The sequence below is a fragment of the Quercus lobata genome, chromosome 1 (genome assembly GCF_001633185.2).
Source record: "Quercus lobata isolate SW786 chromosome 1, ValleyOak3.0 Primary Assembly, whole genome shotgun sequence".
NCBI lineage: Eukaryota > Viridiplantae > Streptophyta > Magnoliopsida > Fagales > Fagaceae > Quercus > Quercus lobata.
This window is the reverse complement of record NC_044904.1, coordinates 10,543,770-10,564,200: the sequence shown is the minus strand read 5'-3', so window position 1 is coordinate 10,564,200 and position 20,431 is coordinate 10,543,770. Positions and strand designations below refer to the sequence as shown.

The window sequence follows — 20,431 nt, the reverse complement described above, 5'->3', positions numbered from 1 at the left end:
CCTTTTTCACACCCTACCTATGTGTCCATTTTTGATTGAATTTCAATACTTTCATATAGGTCCACCACATGTATTTGAAAAAACTAAAATCCAATCAGTAGTTGACAAATAAGAAGTGTATAGATTTGGGTGTTAGAAAGCGTGTCCCTAACATTACAAGAGGGTTTGACACCTCAGTTCATTAGGTGGTATTTGATGTAGTTTTTTTTTGGTTACACTATTTAGTGTTATAGCTAGCTATTTTACAGGGATGACTTATTCACTAATTGTACAAGTAACTGATATGCTCATGTATTCATAAGCTATCATACTTATTTCTTGAAATAAAAAGAACAAAATAGAATCTTCCCATTGCTAAAAAGCACTTTCCAAACTGAATGTTAAAAAAAAAAAAAAAAAAGCACTTCCAAACTTATATAAAAATATTTAGGATTAATGAAAATGGTTTAGCTTAAAAAATATATATATATATATATATATATAAATAATCGTTTTACTTTACATATAACTCTGAAAATTTTAGATTGTGTTCTTAACTGATTGGGAATTTGTGCAATGAATAGGAATATATAATAAAATAAAATTCTCTTTCTTTTATAACAAGCTTACTCGATTATATAAATAAATAAATAAATAAATATATATATATATATAAAATAAATTATAGATGGTTCTCAATATTTCCACTTATCCAAACAAAATTTCTTAAGACATTCAAAAAAATTCTTTAGATTTACTATAGTGGTAGTCCAATAATGTCATCCCAAACTACTATTTATTACAAATGGACAATTTTGACAGAGCATTGTGTTGCAATTAGCATGCTCATTTTTTATTATTATTTATTTATTTAGTAAAGCGACAATATAACATTTATTTATTTATAATCATCTTTACAATGAGAAATAGAAATGAAAAAGGAGGGGCACTTTTCTAGACAAACAATGACCTCTTCATTTTTATTAGTAGCACAATTAAATTTTAAAGGTACACTAGAAATATAAATGACTTTGAAGCTCTCAAAAATAAACAAAACATCTTCTAGTTTCCAAGCCACCTCTAAGGGACAAATTTGATCTGAATTTAGCAATTTTAATAAACTCACTAAAATGCTCTCTACATGCTCACTGTCACTGATGAAGTATGATTAGAACATGATAAAATGATTGGAATAACACACGTGGCGAGTTCTAATATGTCCGTTAAGGATTCTTAGTATATTCTACAATTTTGAGACTAATATAATAATATATTTATTATTGGTGGTGGTGTTGTACAAATCAATGCATTATGCATGTACCATTTGTTATATTCCTATAAATTTTCTCCCCTATAATAATAATAATAATATATAAAGTAAGGTAATTGGAAAGAGTAGTAGTATTTTGGAATATTTAAAAAACCCTTTAAAAAATTCAAAATTAAAAAATATCATAGATTTCACCATACTAAAAAAAGCATGAAAATGAAAAGATGAAATGTCTTGTAGATACCTTTAGTTTTTTTTGTCTTTTTTGTCATTTTCAGTGTGTTCACATCTCTTTGAAGATACCACACTCGCACATCCATCACAAAAAGGCCCATAGTACAAAGGCCCCTTCAAAGTAAAGCCCAATTTTTTATTTATTTTTTTAATATATATTATTTTTCTTGGTTGCCATTGGACAAGAAAACCCAAGGTAAAGGTTAATTGCATGACTAACAAAATGGGGACAGCTGTGTCCTTTTCTAATTAGGGTTTCCATCTTTTGGCCAAAGGGCACACAACTCTTTCAATTTGAGAGATTGAAAATTAAATGGCTTTTAAGGCCCCCCCCGCGTGTGTACCCACCTGTCTTCCAAAACTACTTCACAGACCAATCAAACTCCGCGTACTCACCACCTTCCAACACTTCAAACCCACTCAATTCCCGCCACGTGTACCACGGCCCAATCATAGAGCTCGAAAACCCTCACCTGCGGGTAACCGAATAAGGAGCTTGTAAAAAGAGAGCCGTGGTGCTATTTGAATCACCGCTTTTGGATCGACAAAACCCTCTCTCTTCCAAAACCCACAAACCCTTGGCGGCTGTGTGTGTGTGTGTGTGAGATACAACAGTGTGAGACCCGTTGTTCCCTCCTAATCTCTCTCTTAGGGTTTCTCTCTCTAAAACCCTTTATTTGGGGATTTTTTTGATTTATTTAGGGTTTTGAAACCTATTTTTCAACGAGATCTATCCAGAAATATCGGTCATGGCCACCGTTGCTCCAGCTCCTTCTCCTCCCACCGCAGATCGTATCCTTTTTCGATTTCTTCATCTGGGTTTTCCTTGTTTTCTCGTTTTTTAGCGTTTTCTCCATCTGGGTCTGATTGAGTTTTGTGGATTATTTTTTGTTGTTGTGCTGATCTGCTCTTGTGTGACTCGGGTTTGGTTTGGATCCATCTGGGTGTTTCGTTTTATGGGGTTTTATTGGTCCTTGTGGAAGATTATGTGTTCGGATCGGGTTGAGATGTGTTTGTTTGGCTTGGATTTTGATGTCGAGGGTTTGTTTCTGCTAGGTTTTATGGTGTGATTTGTTCATTTGTTGTGTGTTATATATGTTGAAGCTGTTCTTGATTTATTTGGGGTTTTGTTTTTTCGTATAAGAATTAATGGGTATTTGATTTTCATGATGCTTTCGTTGAAATTATGATTGAATTGACAATTTTGATGGGTTATTTGTATTGGTTGTTGTTGTTTTTGTTAATGATATGCCTATTTGTTGAGTAATTTTGTTGGTTATCTTTAAGATCTGGATTGTTTACAATTTAAAATTTCGGTGTTTGGTGGGTAATTCTACTTTGAATTGGTTTGAGGAGAGATTGGTTCATATTTTGGTGAAATTATATGATTTGAATATTTGTTATCTGTGAATTATAGGAGACCATAATTTGGAATCAGGCTTTGGAAACAATTGTGGTTGTCTGATTTGTTTATTTATGCTTTTGAAAGATGGATTATATAGAGGATATATTGTGATCAATGTGTTTCTTCAGTTTCCGAAAGTATGTATTTCCTTTACTTTTCTTCTTTTTATAGAAGCTACAGATTTGCTGCAGAAATTGTCTTTGGATTCTCAGACGAAGACTCTGGAAATTCCCGAGCCTACCAAGAAGGTAATTTTCACTCTGCGTTTTGTGTGATTGATTAGTTAATTGCATCTCGTTATGTGTTTATTGGAATCCAAATTTCACATGTAAAGATATTTGATACACTAAAGCTAACAAAAAGCATTGAGTTGGAAGGAAAAATCAGTAATAGTGTAAATTATTCTGGCGTTATGTTATACTAAATATACAGAAAGTGTCTTAAGATTGATTGTGTCTTGATGCAGCCTTCAACTAATCAATATGGATCGGTTGATTCGGGCAATGTTTTGAATGGTCAGGTCCCAGCATTTGAGCGGTCTGTGACTCCATTACTAACTGATTTCATGGATCCTAACATGTGCTATCTTCCCAATACTTATCCATCCACTGCCTATTACTATGGAGGTAAATTAATATGTGAACTAACTGAATGAACTTGTACAATTTTGGTTAGGAGATAAAGTAGTCCTATTTACTATTCAAATGTCTTATTATAAATGATTCTGTCTTTCTGGATATTTTTCACAAAATAATGTTTGCCAGGCTCTGTTTAGATTGTACTTATGTGCATTAGAACCTTTTGTAGGTTATGATGGGACTGGTAATGAGTGGGATGACTACTCAAGATATGTGAATGATGGAGTTGAGATGCCTTCTGTAAGTTGTGCTTTATCATTGGTGATTTTCTTGGCTTCTTTATAAGCTTGGTCAATCAAGTGAATTTGTGATCGGTTGTACATGTCAGTTATCATGTTTTAAATTTTTTATGAGCCTGCATACATTTTGATGGTTATGTATATCAATGGTTCTGATTTATTCTAATTTTGTCTATTAATGTGCTGCTTCATATTTTCAGGGAGTTTACGGGGATAACGGGTCTGTTATGTATCACCATGGTTATGGATATGCACCATATAGTCCATATTCACCAGCAGCTTCTCCAGTTCCAACTATGGGTAATGATGGGCAGTTATATGGGCCTCAGCATTACCAGTATCCTTTCTTCCAGCCGATGACTCCAACTAGTGGGCCATATAACCCTAGTCCTGCTGCCCCTCAAACTGATGTTTCCACCTCTGTAGCTGCTGATCAAAAGCCGCTTCCTGTGGAAGCAGCTAATGGGAATTCTAATGGCATTACAAATGGTGGAGGCATCAAAGGGAATAATGCTTCAGCACCCTTAAAACCTGCTCATCAGAATTCGTTTGTCTCTAATGGTTCATATGGAAGGGGTGCTGTGCCAGGGCGTGGTCCTACTTCCAATTATCAGGATGGAAGATTTAATTTTGATATGTTGAGGTCACCGTTCCCATTGTTAGATGGCCCGCTACTTTCAGATGGGCAGCCTAGGCCTGTGAGCAGCACAACAATCCCTTCTTCATTTTCAAATGGCAATAGCCTTCAATCTTCTAGGAATCAAAGTTTCCGTCCAAATACTAATTACATGGTATGCATGAGTCGCATATTATTTCATTTGGTTTTTATAGTTTTAATGTTTCATATTGTAATTGAACAGGTAGTTTGATTGCCAGTGCTTTCCTGCTATGGGAACTTTTGAAAGATGAACTAGGTTTCCTGCTGTTTGGATTAAGTTATGGCCATTGTGCAGACAGTTTAAACCCATAGCTTACAAGAAAATGTGTTATTAGATATCTTTTGTTAGTTCCACTTGTGGGCTGATTCCAAACTTCAATTTCCACCAATAAAGGTTTAACTGGCTTGTAGAAATGTCTGGACTCTGGAGCATACTGTTTTGTCTGCCTTTCTGGTGAACATATAATGTGATGATAAAATTGATCTTAGAAATTCTCCTATGATTGTTGTTGTACACAGATTTATTATGATTTCACTGGAGGATCTAATTTTTTATTTTTGGTTGTTGATAAGGTTGCCTTTTTATATGTTGCTTACTGAAGGGTTTGTTTTATCTGACAGGGTTTGCACCATCCAAGACCGATGCCTGGAATGAGTACTCCTGGGTTTATGGGTAGGGTGTACCAACCAAACAAGTTATATGGTCAGTATGGGAATACTGTTAGATCTGGTATGGGCTTTGGATCTCATGGATATGATTCAAGAGCAAATGGACGTCCATGGTTGGTGTTTGATAGTAAGCATAAACCAAGAGGACGATTTGGCTATGGTAATGAGAACTCAGATGGTTTGAATGAACTGAACAAAGGACCTAGATTTAAGGGTGGCCCCAAAAACCATAAGGGTTTTTCACCCAATGTCTTGGCAGCAAAGGGTCAGAATGAGACAATAAATGCAACTAGTGATGAGGAGAAGGATAAGACAAGTGTTGTTCCAGATCGTGAACAGTACAACATACCAGATTTCCCAGAGGAGTATACTGATGCTAAATTTTATATTATAAAGTCATACAGTGAGGATGATGTCCATAAGAGCATTAAGTATAATGTTTGGGCCAGCACACAAAATGGCAATAAGAAGCTTCATGCAGCATACCAGGAGGCTCAGGAGAAATCTGGGGATTGCCCCGTGTTTCTTTTCTTCTCGGTGAGAATATGGATGCAAGAATTTAATGGGTTTATTTCTTTTAATTCCTTGATTGCTCCTTAGCATTGTCTTTTGAATTCTTGTTTAGGTCAATACAAGTGGGCAGTTTGTTGGCCTTGCGGAAATGGTTGGACCAGTTGATTTTGAGAAGAGTTTGGAGTATTGGCAACAAGATAAGTGGAACGGCTGCTTCCCTGTTAAGTGGCACTTTGTTAAGGATGTTCCTAACAGTTTGTTGAAGCACATTACCCTTGATAACAATGAGAACAAACCTGTGACGAACAGTAGGGACACTCAAGAGGTAATATTAGTTCTTGCTTTTGTTGTTGCCTGGTTTTCTTTGTTTTTCCTTTCTAAACAGCTATGAATGTCTTTGTGCAGGTCAAGTTAGAGCCAGGGCTTAAATTGATTAAAATATTCAAGGAGCATTCCAGCAAAACATGCATTTTGGATGACTTTGGGTTTTATGAGGCCCGCCAGAAAACAATTCAGGAGAAGAAGGCTAAGCAACTGCAGTTTCCAAAACAGGCAAGACTCTTAACTCTTAAGCCTTCTCTTCCTTGTTATAAGCTTTTCATACTCATTCTGTCCTTTGTAGTAACAATGAATTTCTTATTAGATATATCCTAATAATTGCGGTCAAATTGGTTTTCTTTTGTAGACAAGATTTGACATTGTTTGTCATGTGAGGTTAAAATAGTATTGTATACTTACTGATCTTGTGAATGCAGGTATGGGAAGGAAAGCATACTGATGAGAAGAAAGAAAGGGTAAATGGTGAACTGAAAACCCAAAATTCGGTGGAGGCTGCCTCAGATTTGATCAAGGAGCCTATCCCTTCTGTGCAGGCTAATGAGGACCCCAAGATTTTGGATAATGGTTCAGTTGCAAAAACTGGAGATGCACCAAAGGGAGCTAAACCAGTTGTGTCAGAGAAGAGGATTCTAGCTAATGGTGTTGCAAATGGTTGCTAGTCTCTGCCTCACACAATGGTGGTCCATGTGCACTGAAGTTTCTCATGAGGAACTTAGCCAGAAGTTATGTTGGTTTATGTATAATACAGAACTAACTACTGGCTTAGTTTCCATATCTTATGGGCCGCCATCTCTCGTCTGTCTTGCTCTTGCTTAAAGTTAAGCAATAGAATGTCATCTTTAGTTTTTTTCAAAGCTATGGTGAAGGCAAGGAGGGCTTCTTTGGGTCTGTTTTAAAGTGGTAGCTCCTAACAGGTTTTGCTTCGCTAGGATTTTGGGTTTAGGGGGTTATGTCTTAGTGGCTTTTATATTGTTATCTTCATGTTTTCTTTTCTCTTCCTTTTTTTTTTTTCTTTTTTTTTTTTGGTTTTCCTTTTTCTTGGCAATTTCCTATCGTGTAAATCTAGATCTACTTTGTCGAGGGGGCAGCTTTGCTTTTGTATTTGTAAGAGAGCTAGAAGCAAGGTGGGAAAATACTGCACAATATAGTCAAGAGTTTAAGAAGATTTCCTTTTATATTTTGCAATTGTTGCTGTTGTTATCATTGTCCTCTGTTTACTATGGTATTATTGTCTGCTTTGTTTTCAAATTTTGGTCAATTTTTTTGTTGAAAATAAAATAATACTCATTTAGGGGGTCTGCATAACATAATGATTATATTCTTTCTACGGACAGCTCGTGTATGTGCTTGAAGTAGAAAGTGTTTACTAATCAAGGAAAAAATAGAAAAGTAAAAAGCTTTTACCGGTAAAACTGTTTCCTGATAATAACTTGTAAATCATACATCAGAGTGGCAGCTCTATCATTTTATGCATTATTGCTGTTGGATTTTTCTCATCTTTGGATGAAAAGGCAATGCTGTACTGAGTAAAATATTCCTGGTTGTCACAATGGGCAAGTAGCGTTCACATGCACATTCAGGGAAAAAGTCAAAAATTTGGATAGGCAATAAATGATATTTGCACCTCAAGAAAAAACAACTGGTGTTTGTGGCTTTTCTTCTGGGCTTTTGGGTACAATATGCAATGAAAAAAAAAAAAATAACGTGCGGTAAAACATAATTCATGGACGATATGTCTATATAATAAATGAGCTATAGATAAGATTGCTGAGTCAGAGGACTCGTTTTTTACTTTGAGCACAAGTATAAAAAGAACAATAAAATCTATTATATTAATTGAAGATAAATAAAAAAGGGATAAAGTAATATTTGTTTGAATATAGTAATTTTTTTAAGGATATAACTCATATAAGAAATATTACTTTATCTCATTTTTTACTATCTCATTATCTTAATTTAGCTCAAATAAAAAAGTTGTCAACGTTGTATAAGTTGAACTTATCATATTAAAAATTAGGATTTCAATTCTATAAGATTTCTAATAAAGTCTTATGTTTGTAAGATACAGTTGTTTATTGTCACAACCTTTCTTTTCATTAGAAAATTTAGTTAGATTTATACAAAAGTCCTAACATAACTCTAATTATTAATACTTATTGGATTAGTTTTTATTTTATTTTATTTGAGGGTACTTATTGGATTAGTTTGAGATTGTTTTTAATCTTATGTGAGATATATAATTAGATAATATAGGTATCATCTATACTAGGGGTGTTCGCGGTGCGGTGCGGTACGGTTTTGGGTCATTTTTAGCACCATACTTTGCGGTGCGGTTTAGATAAAACCATAACTGCACCGCACCTTATTTTTGTGGTGCGGTTTAAAATTTAGCTAAAACCATAACCGCACTGCAGCTCATTTTTGTGGTCACATATATGGTGCAGTGTATAAGATGCGGTTTGAATGATTTGAAATTGGTATATATTTCAAATTTTTGGCTTTTTCTACCTAGCCCAAAACTAATTTTTTCCTTTATTTTGGTCGAAGTTTTAAACTATTAAGCTAATTTTTCTTTATTTTGGTCTAACTTTCTTAATCAACACTTGCTAGGGTTATCAAACTTTTTTTTTTTTTTTTGAAAACTAGGGTTATTAAACTATTAATAATATATTTAATATTAAAAATAATTAAATATATTAATATATAGAGAGGGTGCGATGTGGTGTGGTTTGTGTGGTTTTCTTATTATAAAACCGCAAACCACACTGCACCATGCGGTGTGGTGCGGTGCACTATTACTTGCGGTGCGGTGCGGTTATGCTATTTTGCGGGTGGTTTTGGTGCGGTTTTTGTGGTTTGTGCGGTTTGGTGAACACTCCTAATCTATACTACTAATAAGAGGATTCCCCTATTTCGTCTTCAATTTTTGACATACCAAAATATCCTTATACAAATTCTGAAATAACATACCCTTTAGTTTATTTATTTTTTCCTACCAAAAAAAAAAAGAAAAAGGTTAAAACAGTAATACTATCTCATGTACAAAATATGAAAAAAAAAAAAAAAAAACCCCGTTATTCTTACCATCCATTTATATTCAAATGTTTGATTCCTATATGTATTTGTTATCTATTTAAATTTAAATACTTCAATTATCTTTATAAAAAAAAATACAAAATTACTTATTCCCAAAAAAAAAAAAAAAAAATCTACTACCTCATGTAAAACCTACTAATTCTTATCCCGAAATTTCTATAGTTATTTTATTTTTATTTTTATTCTTTAAAACATTCCAAAATTTTTGTTATCTAAATTCTATACAGTTATTACAAATCCTCATCCATTCACATTAGCATATATGATCTTTCTTTTGCTTAAATCTCAAATTTTTTACTTATTACAATTCTTATCCCAATCAATAAATTCAAATGTCCATTAGGTTTCAACTTCTTATGGTTATCTATCTCATTTTTAAATATTATTTCACATTACCTTACCACATTATAACACTAAACCAAAAATCAAATAACAAAAAAGAAATAGCATTATTGCACGTGCAAAGCGCGTGTAATGAGTCTAGTATTTTATAATAACTTCTAATATAGAATTCAAATTCTAATGAATAACAATTAGCATTGAATTATCTATGATTATGTGAGGAAATTATCATAATTAATTTATTATTTACATATTTTTTTTAAAGATTATTTACAGATTTTTAAAGCACCGAATTTTATTCAATCTACGTAACACTTAGTTAAAGTTTCTCAATAAAATTATTATTCTATAAACTTATGGCTAAACAATGAAAGAGGGTTTTTTAAAAAAAAAACATGCGATAAAACCAAAATAGCAATATAGCAATTGTTTTTTAAAAGATAGTGTTGCAAAAGTTTGCATGAGCTTATTTAATTTATTTGACTTATGTATAATTTTTTTAAAGTTTGAGCTTATATATATGATTTGTTAAATTGAATTACATGACCAAGAAATAATCATAAAAATTTGGAAGCCATAGAAGTGGGTGGAAGATTCAGCCACCATCCAGGTCAATTTGATGACAATATACTTTTTTAGTTGAGCTATTTGAACTTTGAAGCCCCCCTACCACTATCCTATACCAATTATCTACACAATGAAAGGTGATTTGCACCATTCTACATCAAGATACTAGATAGAATCTATTATTATTGCATTTTCTTGCATTAGCAAAGCTCCATAGGTTTTGCTGTTGTTGTTTTTGTTGTTTTGTTTGGGTGCTAAAAGCTCCATAGTTTCTTAGTAATGGTTCTTGCGCTTAGAGCTCCTTAACTGCTATGCATTTTGACATTAACTTATTTAGGGTGGTGAAGCTGTTTCTTGCAATTTAATCAACTACTCTATTTTTTTTCACATACCTTCCACCAAAGGACAAAGGTTACTGCCAATTTTGTGTTATATTAAAGCTTGAGGTCTAACTAGAGTCTTGTAACTTAGTGGTGTTGCTTGTTTTTCTTTATGAGAAGAATCGAGGTTTGAATCCCCTTCCATCATTATTGTAATTATCAATTTATAATAAATAAAAAAATAAAATAAAACTTTGAGGTGTATATTTTTTGTATCTTGTATTCCACTCTTTCTTGCTTCCCAAAAACTTGACTACACTTGTGAATTAATTGCTGCTAAAGGATAAGGCATTGATTGAGAATCATTTAAAATAACTTCTATTTATGTGAACACCAAGATTTAGAAAACAAACTTGTTCCATATTCAATATCAGGAGATTTTCACGACAATAAGTTAAGCAATATGGATCATGTAAGGTTACATTTGGATTTGAAAATTTAACATCAAGAAATTTGAAAAACAATTAGTATAATAATTTGATATGAACTTCTCAACCCAAGATGATTGAGTTTTGGGGGTTTTGCTCTAATAAAAACATTTGAAATGATATGGAATTGGTATAATATTTTACATTTAATCATTCCAGATCTACATATTAACAAAACTCAAATCCCCATTAATTTTATGATTAAGAAACCCTTGTTCTCTTGTACTTTAATAAGTCATCAAACTAAAAACTAAAATCAGAACCTTTGTTTTTGTTTTTTTTATTGTTTTTTTTTTGAGAATCCCAAACCCCTCATTTCATACCCTTCAAATGCATAACATTAATTTTATTGATTCTTGCAGTTTCATTATCTACAATGAGGGGGGTCAATAATTGCCTTGCCCTTTCTCAAAATTTTTTTGTATAAAACAAAAACTGGTCGAATGATTTTGAATGTCACCATTGGTTTTGTTCAATTTACCCACTTCATGCTTCTACTTGATTACTCCACACATAGTTGTTGATCCATTTGTCGAATTAGTTATCTCATTGCTAGATTATGCTTCATTTATCATTTTTTTTAATACCAATCAAATTCTTTATTTTCCTAAATAAATGAGATAAATAGTTGGATACTGTTGGGCATTGTGGAGCCTAGTTGTGTTTGATCCGGTTGACGACCTGACCTGACCCGAATAATGTTGCGTAGTTTTTAATGGGAGATTTTTTTAGGCTTGGTCCATTGAGCGGAGGCTTGGGCCGATAGAAAATTTTTGGCCCGTTTTGTAGCCCATTGTGAATTCCTGTGCTTAGGATGTAGAAAATGCAATTTTGTGAATAGGGTTTGTTGTTGTCGTATTTGTTGAGTGAGAGAAAAATTATAGCCGCACTTTGTACTTTTCTCTGATAATAGTGAAATTCCTACAACTACGTGGACGTAGGCAAATTGCCAAACCACGTAAATATTGTCTTGTGCGTGTAATTGTTTTTCTTTGACGTGTGTTTTTTCTATTTTTTTTGTTTCTCACATGTTGGGAATTCGGGTTAATTCCCTACAGATACTGTAGTGGCCTGTGTCCTTTAAGTAGTAGTAGTAGTAGTATGCAGAAAGATCATCTGCATCTCTACGCCCAAGCAACGTTACTTAAGAGTATATAATCTTTCATTATCATTTTCATAGGTAGAGCTCGTTTACAATAAGACAAACACTTGTAGTAGATTCGACTATTTTCTTTAAGTATATAAATCTTGCCATATAATTTCAAAAATAGATAGCAACGAATTACAAATTCCAACTCAGATGACGTAGTCTTTTTCAATGATAACGCGAGAGAGAGAGAGAGAGAGAGAGAGAGAGAGAGAGAGAGTAGATTCATGGTTCTAGGGAAAATTACTTTATGAAGCCATTCCATAAAGTCATCTCCTCACATATTTGTGGCACCCTTATGCTATGAGAGGATGGTTTCATGGAGTCTCAACACTTCCTCTTAATACTAGGCACGACCTATTAAATAGATTTGTTGCTTATCAATTAAGGAAAGAAAAAAAAAATCTAGAAATAGACTGGCAAGTGATTTCATAATTTGCCTTTTATAAATGATAAGCTAAGCAAGCAAGTAAAAATAAAATAACATAAAACCTGTTTTTTTTTTTTGGCTGAGTAAAACAAATAAAAATTCAACTATTTTCTCAAGTATATACAAGTATATATACTCTATAAATCATATATAGTATATAGCGTAATTAAATTGACCCCTCTCCATGAACAAAGTGTTGGAGGTCTAGGGGAGAAATGGTTCGAGTTGCGAGATTATTAGCATATTGTAATTATCTCTTGCCATATAATTTCAAAATCCAATGTTAAATTCCAACTCAAATGACGCTGACTTTTTCAATAATAATGAGATAAAGAATATGGTCCTCTAACCCTAGCAAAATAACCTTATGTAGTTGTTCCATAAAGCCACCCCTTCACATGCCTGTAGATCCCATATACCATGAGATGATGCCTTTATGGAGCCTTAATACTTCCTATGAGTCCTAGAAGCAAGACCTATTCACCTATTTGATAAGTTTGTAACTAATAAATTAAGAAAAAAGAAACCCAAATAAAAAAAACCCCATAAATGACCACCTAAGCAAACAAAATAAAATAAAACCCTATTTTTGTGCCAAGTAAAATAAAATAAAAATTCAACTATTTTCTCAAGTATATAGAGTATATATACATACTCTATAATTATCACACATATATGGTGATATATATTTGTTTACCCTTTTATTTTTCTATTTTAAGTTTTGCCATATAATTCCAAAAATAGATGGCAATGAGTTTCAAATTCCAATTCAAATGCTGTTGTATTCTTAAAATATAATGAGATAAAGAATAAGGCACTCTAATCATAAAGAAAATTACCTTATGAATTTGTTCCATAAAATCACTCATTCACAAATGTGTAGGTCTTATCTGTTACGAGATTGAGAGGATGACTTCATGGAGTCTCGATATTTCCTCTTAGTCCTAAGTGGCAGTGCGAGGTGTGTTAGATAGGTTAGTAACTAATCAATTAAGGGGGGAAAAACTAGAAATAAATTTGCAAGTAAAGTCATAATTTTGACAAAAAGAAAAAGATGTTATTTCATAAATGACTGCCTAAGCAAGCAAAATAAAATATTTTAAAAAATACATTCTTTGGTATGAGGAAACAAAATAAAAATTCAACTATTGTCTTTTTAGTATATACAAGAATACGTGATCTTTATTTGTTTACTTATTTTCTTTTAGGTATTTTAAGTCTTGCCGTATAGTTTTAAAAATGGACATCAATAAGTTTTAAATTCCAGCTCAAATGATGTTGTCTTTTTCAATAATAATAAGATAAAAGTGTATGGTCATTAATCCTTTTGTCTTAAGGAAAATTATCTTATATAGTCATTCTACAAAACCATTCATTCATAAGCGTGTGAGACTCATATATTGTAAAATGGTGATTTTATAAAGCCTTATTACTTTCTCTTGATCAAAGACGCAAGGCCTATCGTACAGGTTTGAACCTTATCAATTAAGAATTTTTTTTTAAAAAAATCTAGGAATAAAATTCCCAATTTCCAAGAACTAGAATAATTTTGGCACCATCACAATATACATTTTTTTTTTTTTTTTTTTGGGTTTTTGAGAAGTAATATCACAAAATACTTGGGTGGAAGGCTTGTTAATCTGTGAGTGTGGTAGTAGTATAGTTAAAGACTAAATTCATCACTTCCTTATATTATATATTGTATATATCTAATAATTTTGGCAGAAAGGAAAAAAAAATCCATAAATGATTGCGAAGCATAATAAAATAAAACTTTCATTTATTTTGGCTGTGTATATATATATATATATAAAACTTATATTATATTATATTATATTTTATATAAAACTTATATTATATTATATATATATATCTAATAATTTTGGCAGAAAGGAAAAAAAAATCCATAAATGATTGCGTAGCATAGTAAAATAAAACTTTCATTTATTTTGGCTGAGTTTACACACCAATAAAAACCCTGTGACTCTGAGTAAGTGTGTCATTCCAAAAACCCAAAACCCTTTAGGCGGCTACGAACCCTGTTGTTCTCTAAAGCTTCAAAACTCTCTCTTTGGTCATGGCCACCGTTGCTCCTCTTGAAGGTCGTATCTTTGCTCAATTTGCTCATCTGGGTATACTTTGGTTTCTGGGTTTTCTTTGCTGTTGTTCCTTAGTTTCTGATCTCTTCTTCTATGCCTGCCTATGGATCCAAACTGGGTTTTTTACCTTCTTGTATGTTGCCTTTGTGTATGATGTGTTTCTGGAAATTACTGTGTTTTGGGTGTTTCAGTGTTGTGTATGGCTCTTGAAGCTTTTGCTTTATTAGATTTTATTGTTTTGTAGGCTAGTTTTTGTAGTCTTGTTTATAGTTTCAGAGATGTGAAATATTGTGTTATGTTATTTGGTTGTGGTTTTTGAGATACTATTGTAGATGGGTTTGGTGATCTCTGAAATTTTTGATTGAGCTAATTATTCAAAAACTATTTGAATGGACGTTTAAAAAAAAAAAAAAAAAAATCTAGTTTTGGTTAATCAATTTTGTGTTTTGGGCTTGGTTTTATTACAAAAAGTTTGGTGCTTTATTCTGGATTGAAGGGTTAAGGTTTTGTGTTGTTAGTTGTGTTTGGGTTATAGAAAGATGAAGTGTTAAGTGCATGATGACAATAACATGTGTTATTGAGTTTTGAAATTCTCTGTGTTTCTTGGATAAGCAAATGTAGTTAAGAGAATAAGGTCATGAAGGTACAGAGTTATTGATTTCTTGTATTCTTTTTTCCCTCTCTTTAGAAGCTGCAGACTTGCAGCAGGATTTGTCATTAGATTCCCAGACAAAGGCATCTGAAGTTTCTGAGCCTGCTAAGAAGGTAAATTTCACTTTAGACTTTACCAATTATCAATTAGAAGGTTGTCTCTCTGTAATCATTCTGTGTTGATTAGAATGTAACAGTCGTTATGCTCCCAAGGGAAATTTTATTGTGAAAACCTGTTTTTGAGAATAACTCGGTGTGTAAATTTTTAGAGGTATATATTTTTGGCATTAAGGTTGATGTATTTTATATGCAGCCTTTTACCAAGGAGTTCCGGCCATATCAGCGGTCTGCAACCCCATTGTCACCAGATCTTATGGATCCAACCATGCACAATTTCCCTAATGTTTATTCACCTACTGCCCATTATTCTGGAGGTAAGTTAACATATGATATTCACCATATGAGAATGCTTTGAGTTATATTTGATGCAACCAAAGCTTGCTTCAATGGACAGAGGTGCAAACTATATCAAAATGTTAACAGCATGAATCATTGGTGTAGTATATTGTCTATATTGTGGATGAAGTTTGTGTATTGAAGGGTATGTTGTATTGTATTAATGTTCTTGTATATATTTTGTAGGGTATGATGGGACTGGTACTGAGGGGTATTCTAATACTTACCCAACAAATGTAAATCCAGATGGCATGAAAATGGCTTCTGTAAGTTTGTGTTTAATTTGTGCATAAATATGCTCAAAAGTGGGCACTGTAGTTGGTTATACTTTTCATCTTAGAATTCCTAATACTCTTTCATGTGTTTTAATTGTAGCCTTCACTGAGAAAGTTTCTTATAATCTAATAGTTGCCTTGTCTATGGTGTCTATTTTTAGGGAGTATACGGGGAAAATTGGTCTCTTATGCATCCCTATGGTTATGGCTATGCACCCTATGATCCATATTCAGTAGCAGGGCCCCCTTTTTCAACTATGGGAAATGGTGATCAGCTATATGGGCATCAGCACTACCAGTATCCTCACTATTTCCAGTCGCTGACTACAACCAGCAGGCCACACACCCCTAGTCCTGTTGCTCCTTCCCAAGAGGATGTTACCACCTCAATGGCTGCTGACCAGAAGCCTTTAACTGTGGAAACTTCTAATGTTTCAAGTTGTGGGGGTCTGAAAGGTAAAAATGGCTCAGCTTTCTCAAAACCAACATTTGAAAATTCTTTCCTGCCAGGGAGTATATATGCTTATGGTTATCAGGATCCAAGATCTACTTTTGATGGGGTGAGGTATCCCGTCCCAAGGTTTGATGGCCCTGTATTTTCAGATGAGAAGCCCAGGCCTGTGACTGGTTCCAAAAAGTCAATGTCAAATGTCAACAACATTCTGTCTTCAAAGAACCAGAATTTCCAACCGAATTCTCACTTCATGGTAAGAAAGATTCCACATTGCCATCTTCAGTTGGGACTTAATTTCTGCATAGCGATGCTGGTGTTGATCTCATGAAATTCAGACAGCATCTGCAAATAGAATGGTTAGAAATGCAATCTGCAGCATTCACTAAGTTTACAGTGTAAATTTTGAATGATTGCATGAACCTATCTGATATTGTTATATTATATGACTAGAATAATTTGACCAATGACCCATAGCTCATATGGAACCTCCTCCCTTTGTAATAGGAAGGTGGAGGGTGAGGTCATGAGTTCAAGACCTAATTCATCAATTAAAAAAAAAGTACTAGAATAATTTGTCTGGTTCAACCCATGAAAGTTCTGTTGGGGCCAATAAGCTCTAGATTAAATGGCATGTCCTTTTCCCACAATTGGGACTGAGGGTAAGTTCGCAGGTTCAAGACTCATGGGATTTGTGTGTAACTTACTAACAACAAAGCATTATTCCCAAAACTTTGTGGTTGACTGTGGATCCTTAATAGACTATACTGGCTATACAACTGTAAACCCTGATACAGGGTGAGTTCTGTCTGTAACTTACCAACCAAAAAAGTTTTGTTGACCCTGACCAAACTGTCTGCCTATCCTACTTGTGATCAATTTAGTTTGGTTTTCAGAGCCTATGTCATAACCTGATTTTTAAAGTTTTACTGGAGGTCCTATAAGGAATTTTCTTATTTGTTGCTGCAGGGTTTCCATGATCCAATACTAATGTCCGGCATCGGTGCAGCTTATGGGTTTATGAATAATAATTATCCGTACAAGTTTCATGGTCATTATGGAAACATAGCTAGATATGGGATGGGCTTTGGATACAATAGTTATGATATGCAAACATACCGGCGTGGATATCTAGCAGTTGACCCTAAGTATAAACACAGGGGACGAGTCAATGGGTATGTTGGCTATGCTAATGATGTGGACTGTTTGAATGAGTTGAAGAAGGGGCCTAGAGGTGGCAAAGGTTTTAAGAACCAAAATGAATCTGTGCCCACTGTCTTAGCAGAGGGTCAGAACTTGCCTTCAATTGAAACTAATGGTGAGGAAAAGGATAACACGAGTGAGATGCCAGACCAAGAACAGTTCAACAGAGAAGATTTCCCTGGAGACTGTACTGATGCTAAGTTCTTCATTATTAAGTCATATAGCGAGGATGATGTCCATAAGAGCATTAAGTATAATGTTTGGGCCAGTACCCCAAATGGCAACAAGAAGCTTCAGGCAGCATACCAGGAGGCTGGTTGCCCTGTATTCCTTCTCTTCTCGGTAAGCATCTAATTATCTATACATACTGGCTTTTCATTATTTTATGGTTTAAATTGGTTTTCAACAATGTTTCTGAATTCTTATTTAGGTCAACACTAGTGGGCAATTTGTTGGCCTTGCGGAGATGGTGGGGCCAGTTGATTTTGACAAGAATGTGGAGTACTGGCAACAAGACAAATGGGAAGGCTGCTTCCCTGTTAAGTGGCATATTGTAAAGGATATTCCCAACAGTTTGTTGAAGCACATTGCCCTTGAGAACAATGACAACAAACCTGTCACTAACAGTAGGGACACACAAGAGGTAATTTTACTTATAATTCTTGTCTTTGCCTTTTAATCTTATTTGGTTTGCAGCAAACTAATGGGTTTGTGTAGGTCAAGCTAGAGCAAGGGCTTAAAATGATTGCAATATTCAAGGAGCATCCCAGCAAAACAAGCATTTTGGATGATTTTGGGTTTTATGAGGACCGCCAGAAGAAAATTCAAGAGATGAAGACTAAGCAAAAGAAGTTCCTGATAAAGGCAAGACCCTCCCCACATATTGGTTATTGTTTTGTAGTCTGTGTTCCAATATTTTATTCTTGTGACTCATTCATAATGTTTTCTTTTTGTGATAATAATGACTTGCTAAAGACAATATTCAATGTTGTTTATCATATGAGCTTACTTTTTTTGCCTACTTCTGATCTTGTGAGTGCAGGAATGGGAAGGAAAGCCCACTGATCAGGAAAAAGAAGGTGCAAATGGGGAGCTGAAAACACAGATTCAATCGGAAGTTACCTCAGATTTGATCGAGAAACCTATCCCTAATGCACAGACTGACAAGGACCTGCAACTTTCAGAGAACATTTCAATTGAAAAATTGGGAGATGCCCCAAAGGATGTTAAACCGGTTGTATCAGAGAATAGAACTGCAGCAAATGAGGTTGCAAATGGTTGCTAGACGCTGCATTACAGAATGTTAGTCCATTTGCTTATGTGAAGGCTCTTACAAGGAGTTCTCTGAGAAGTTTTGCTGCCTCCAAATATACACAGAAAAAACTACCGGCCAATTTTCCATCTTCCTGGCCAACTAGTGCCTATTACATATGTTTTGCTTTGCTTCAATAGTCAATCATTCATTGAGTAGTTGAAAGTCATCTTTAGAAATTTTAAACCTAGTGTCAAGCCCACTTACTTTTAGGCTGCTTTTTCAAGGTTAGCTCCCAACAGGTTCTGATACCCTAGGATTTTGTGTTTGGGGTTTCTGTTTCACTGTTTTATATCCCCCTATTTTGCCCTTACCTCTTATATCCTCTTTTTGGGCTATTTTATATCTTGTAAATCTAGGTATGCTTCGTTGCAAAGCAACGCTGCTTTTATATTTGCATGAGAGCTCTTGCAACGAAGCTTTTATATTTGCATGAGAGCTCAAAGTAAGGTGGGAAAATAGTGTAATTTTGTCAAGTTTAAAAAGCTTCGTATTTGTAAGAGCTTGAAATAAGGTGGGAAAATAGTGTAATTTTATCAATTAAAAAGCTTCGTCGATCATTTACTCTTATAATTGTTGTTTTTCTCTTATATAGTTGTCATTATTATTTGTTGGAAAAGGATCCATAAAGCATACTCAATTTATTTGGGATTAAGGAGTTGAGCATAATTATCATTACTGTAATCATAAGTTTTAGTTTGCTAATTTGGTTTGTTTGCCAACAGTGGAAATTTATTTTTCAATTCCGGGTGTCTTCTACACAAGTTACTAATTCATTCCAAAATGCTCTTGATACACTTGAAACAGGAATGTGTTCATTGATGTCAGTTTTTGTTTGGAACAATTTATTCTGACATTTGACTCATGTCCAAATGTTGTATCATTTTGCCAGGTTGAATTTTTAGCTAATTGATATGAACCTTTGTCTACGATTGCCTTGGTGGCCATAGTCCAAAGGAAAACCCTCTTTTTTTTAAACAGCCTTTTGTCTTGGAATTACAGAGAATTATGTGTTTTTAAAGCAGCATTAGGGACCTAATCTTTCTCATAATTTATTGGGTAAGATAGAGAAACTACTTATGAGGTTTAGGTTAATGTCAGGCACTACAAATACTTTCAAAAATATCTTAATTGCTCTTTAAGCGTAAACGGCTCTTAACACCATTTGGAAATTCCCCTACTCCTTCAAGTTCTTTGTTTCCTTCTCAATTTTTGCCTGCCATACATCCACCATTTATCACCCACATTTGTGCATATAATTGTCTCAATATAGTCACTGAGACTTGTTTAGCTGTTGAACATATGAAAAGGAGTCCAACTTCTTTTATGAGAGTCAATTGTAACTCGCTATTGAGACCAACTTTAAACATATTTGATGTTTCTTGCTGTTTGAAGATGTTGGAGGTCATGATGTAAGGAGCAACAGAATTACTTACCTGAACACAGATAACAAACGTTGCTTAGTGTTGTTTGTGCTTAGACAACAAATTGAATGTTTTTGAAAAACCTTGGTAGTGTTTGATATTAGCCCAAACCTTATGGGAGGTTTTTGTATTTTCCCTAATTTATTGAGGTGTTAAGCTATGAGTAGTGCAACATGATTTTCATCCGTTACCTTATTAGTTGTGAAAAAAATTATAGTGTTTTTTG

The 20,431-nt window shown here is 33.9% G+C and overlaps 2 protein-coding genes across 8 annotated transcripts; both read left to right on the top strand.

The window, feature by feature from the left end:
• Nucleotides 1-1,832: 1,832 nt before the first annotated feature.
• Nucleotides 1,833-7,147, top strand: LOC115978250 (YTH domain-containing protein ECT4-like). Of its 4 annotated transcripts, none has more exons than XM_031100275.1 (9): nucleotides 1,833-2,275; nucleotides 3,060-3,136; nucleotides 3,355-3,514; nucleotides 3,696-3,766; nucleotides 3,966-4,556; nucleotides 5,045-5,629; nucleotides 5,718-5,930; nucleotides 6,011-6,157; nucleotides 6,361-7,147. In XM_031100275.1, the coding sequence occupies exons 1-9, from the start codon at nucleotides 2,233-2,235 to the stop codon at nucleotides 6,601-6,603; spliced, it is 2,130 nt and encodes a 709-aa protein (XP_030956135.1). In that variant the 5' UTR covers nucleotides 1,833-2,232; the 3' UTR covers nucleotides 6,604-7,147. The 4 variants fall into 4 exon arrangements, with proteins under 4 accessions (XP_030956135.1, XP_030956148.1, XP_030956154.1 ...); XM_031100288.1 differs by having other exon boundaries at nucleotides 3,409-3,514; nucleotides 6,361-7,129; XM_031100294.1 differs by having other exon boundaries at nucleotides 2,019-2,275; nucleotides 3,063-3,136; nucleotides 3,409-3,514; nucleotides 6,361-7,129.
• A 7,149-nt stretch (nucleotides 7,148-14,296) lies between these two features.
• On the top strand, nucleotides 14,297-19,371 carry LOC115978221 (YTH domain-containing protein ECT2-like). 4 transcript variants are annotated; one of them, XM_031100263.1, is made up of 10 exons: nucleotides 14,298-14,466; nucleotides 15,122-15,198; nucleotides 15,398-15,518; nucleotides 15,727-15,806; nucleotides 15,977-16,271; nucleotides 16,419-16,522; nucleotides 17,236-17,811; nucleotides 17,900-18,112; nucleotides 18,187-18,333; nucleotides 18,512-19,371. In XM_031100263.1, the coding sequence occupies exons 1-10, from the start codon at nucleotides 14,412-14,414 to the stop codon at nucleotides 18,752-18,754; spliced, it is 1,911 nt and encodes a 636-aa protein (XP_030956123.1). In that variant the 5' UTR covers nucleotides 14,298-14,411; the 3' UTR covers nucleotides 18,755-19,371. The 4 variants fall into 4 exon arrangements, with proteins under 4 accessions (XP_030956102.1, XP_030956123.1, XP_030956117.1 ...); XM_031100242.1 differs by having other exon boundaries at nucleotides 14,297-14,466; nucleotides 15,977-16,522; XM_031100257.1 differs by having other exon boundaries at nucleotides 14,298-14,436; nucleotides 15,131-15,198; nucleotides 15,977-16,522.
• Nucleotides 19,372-20,431: the final 1,060 nt, after the last annotated feature.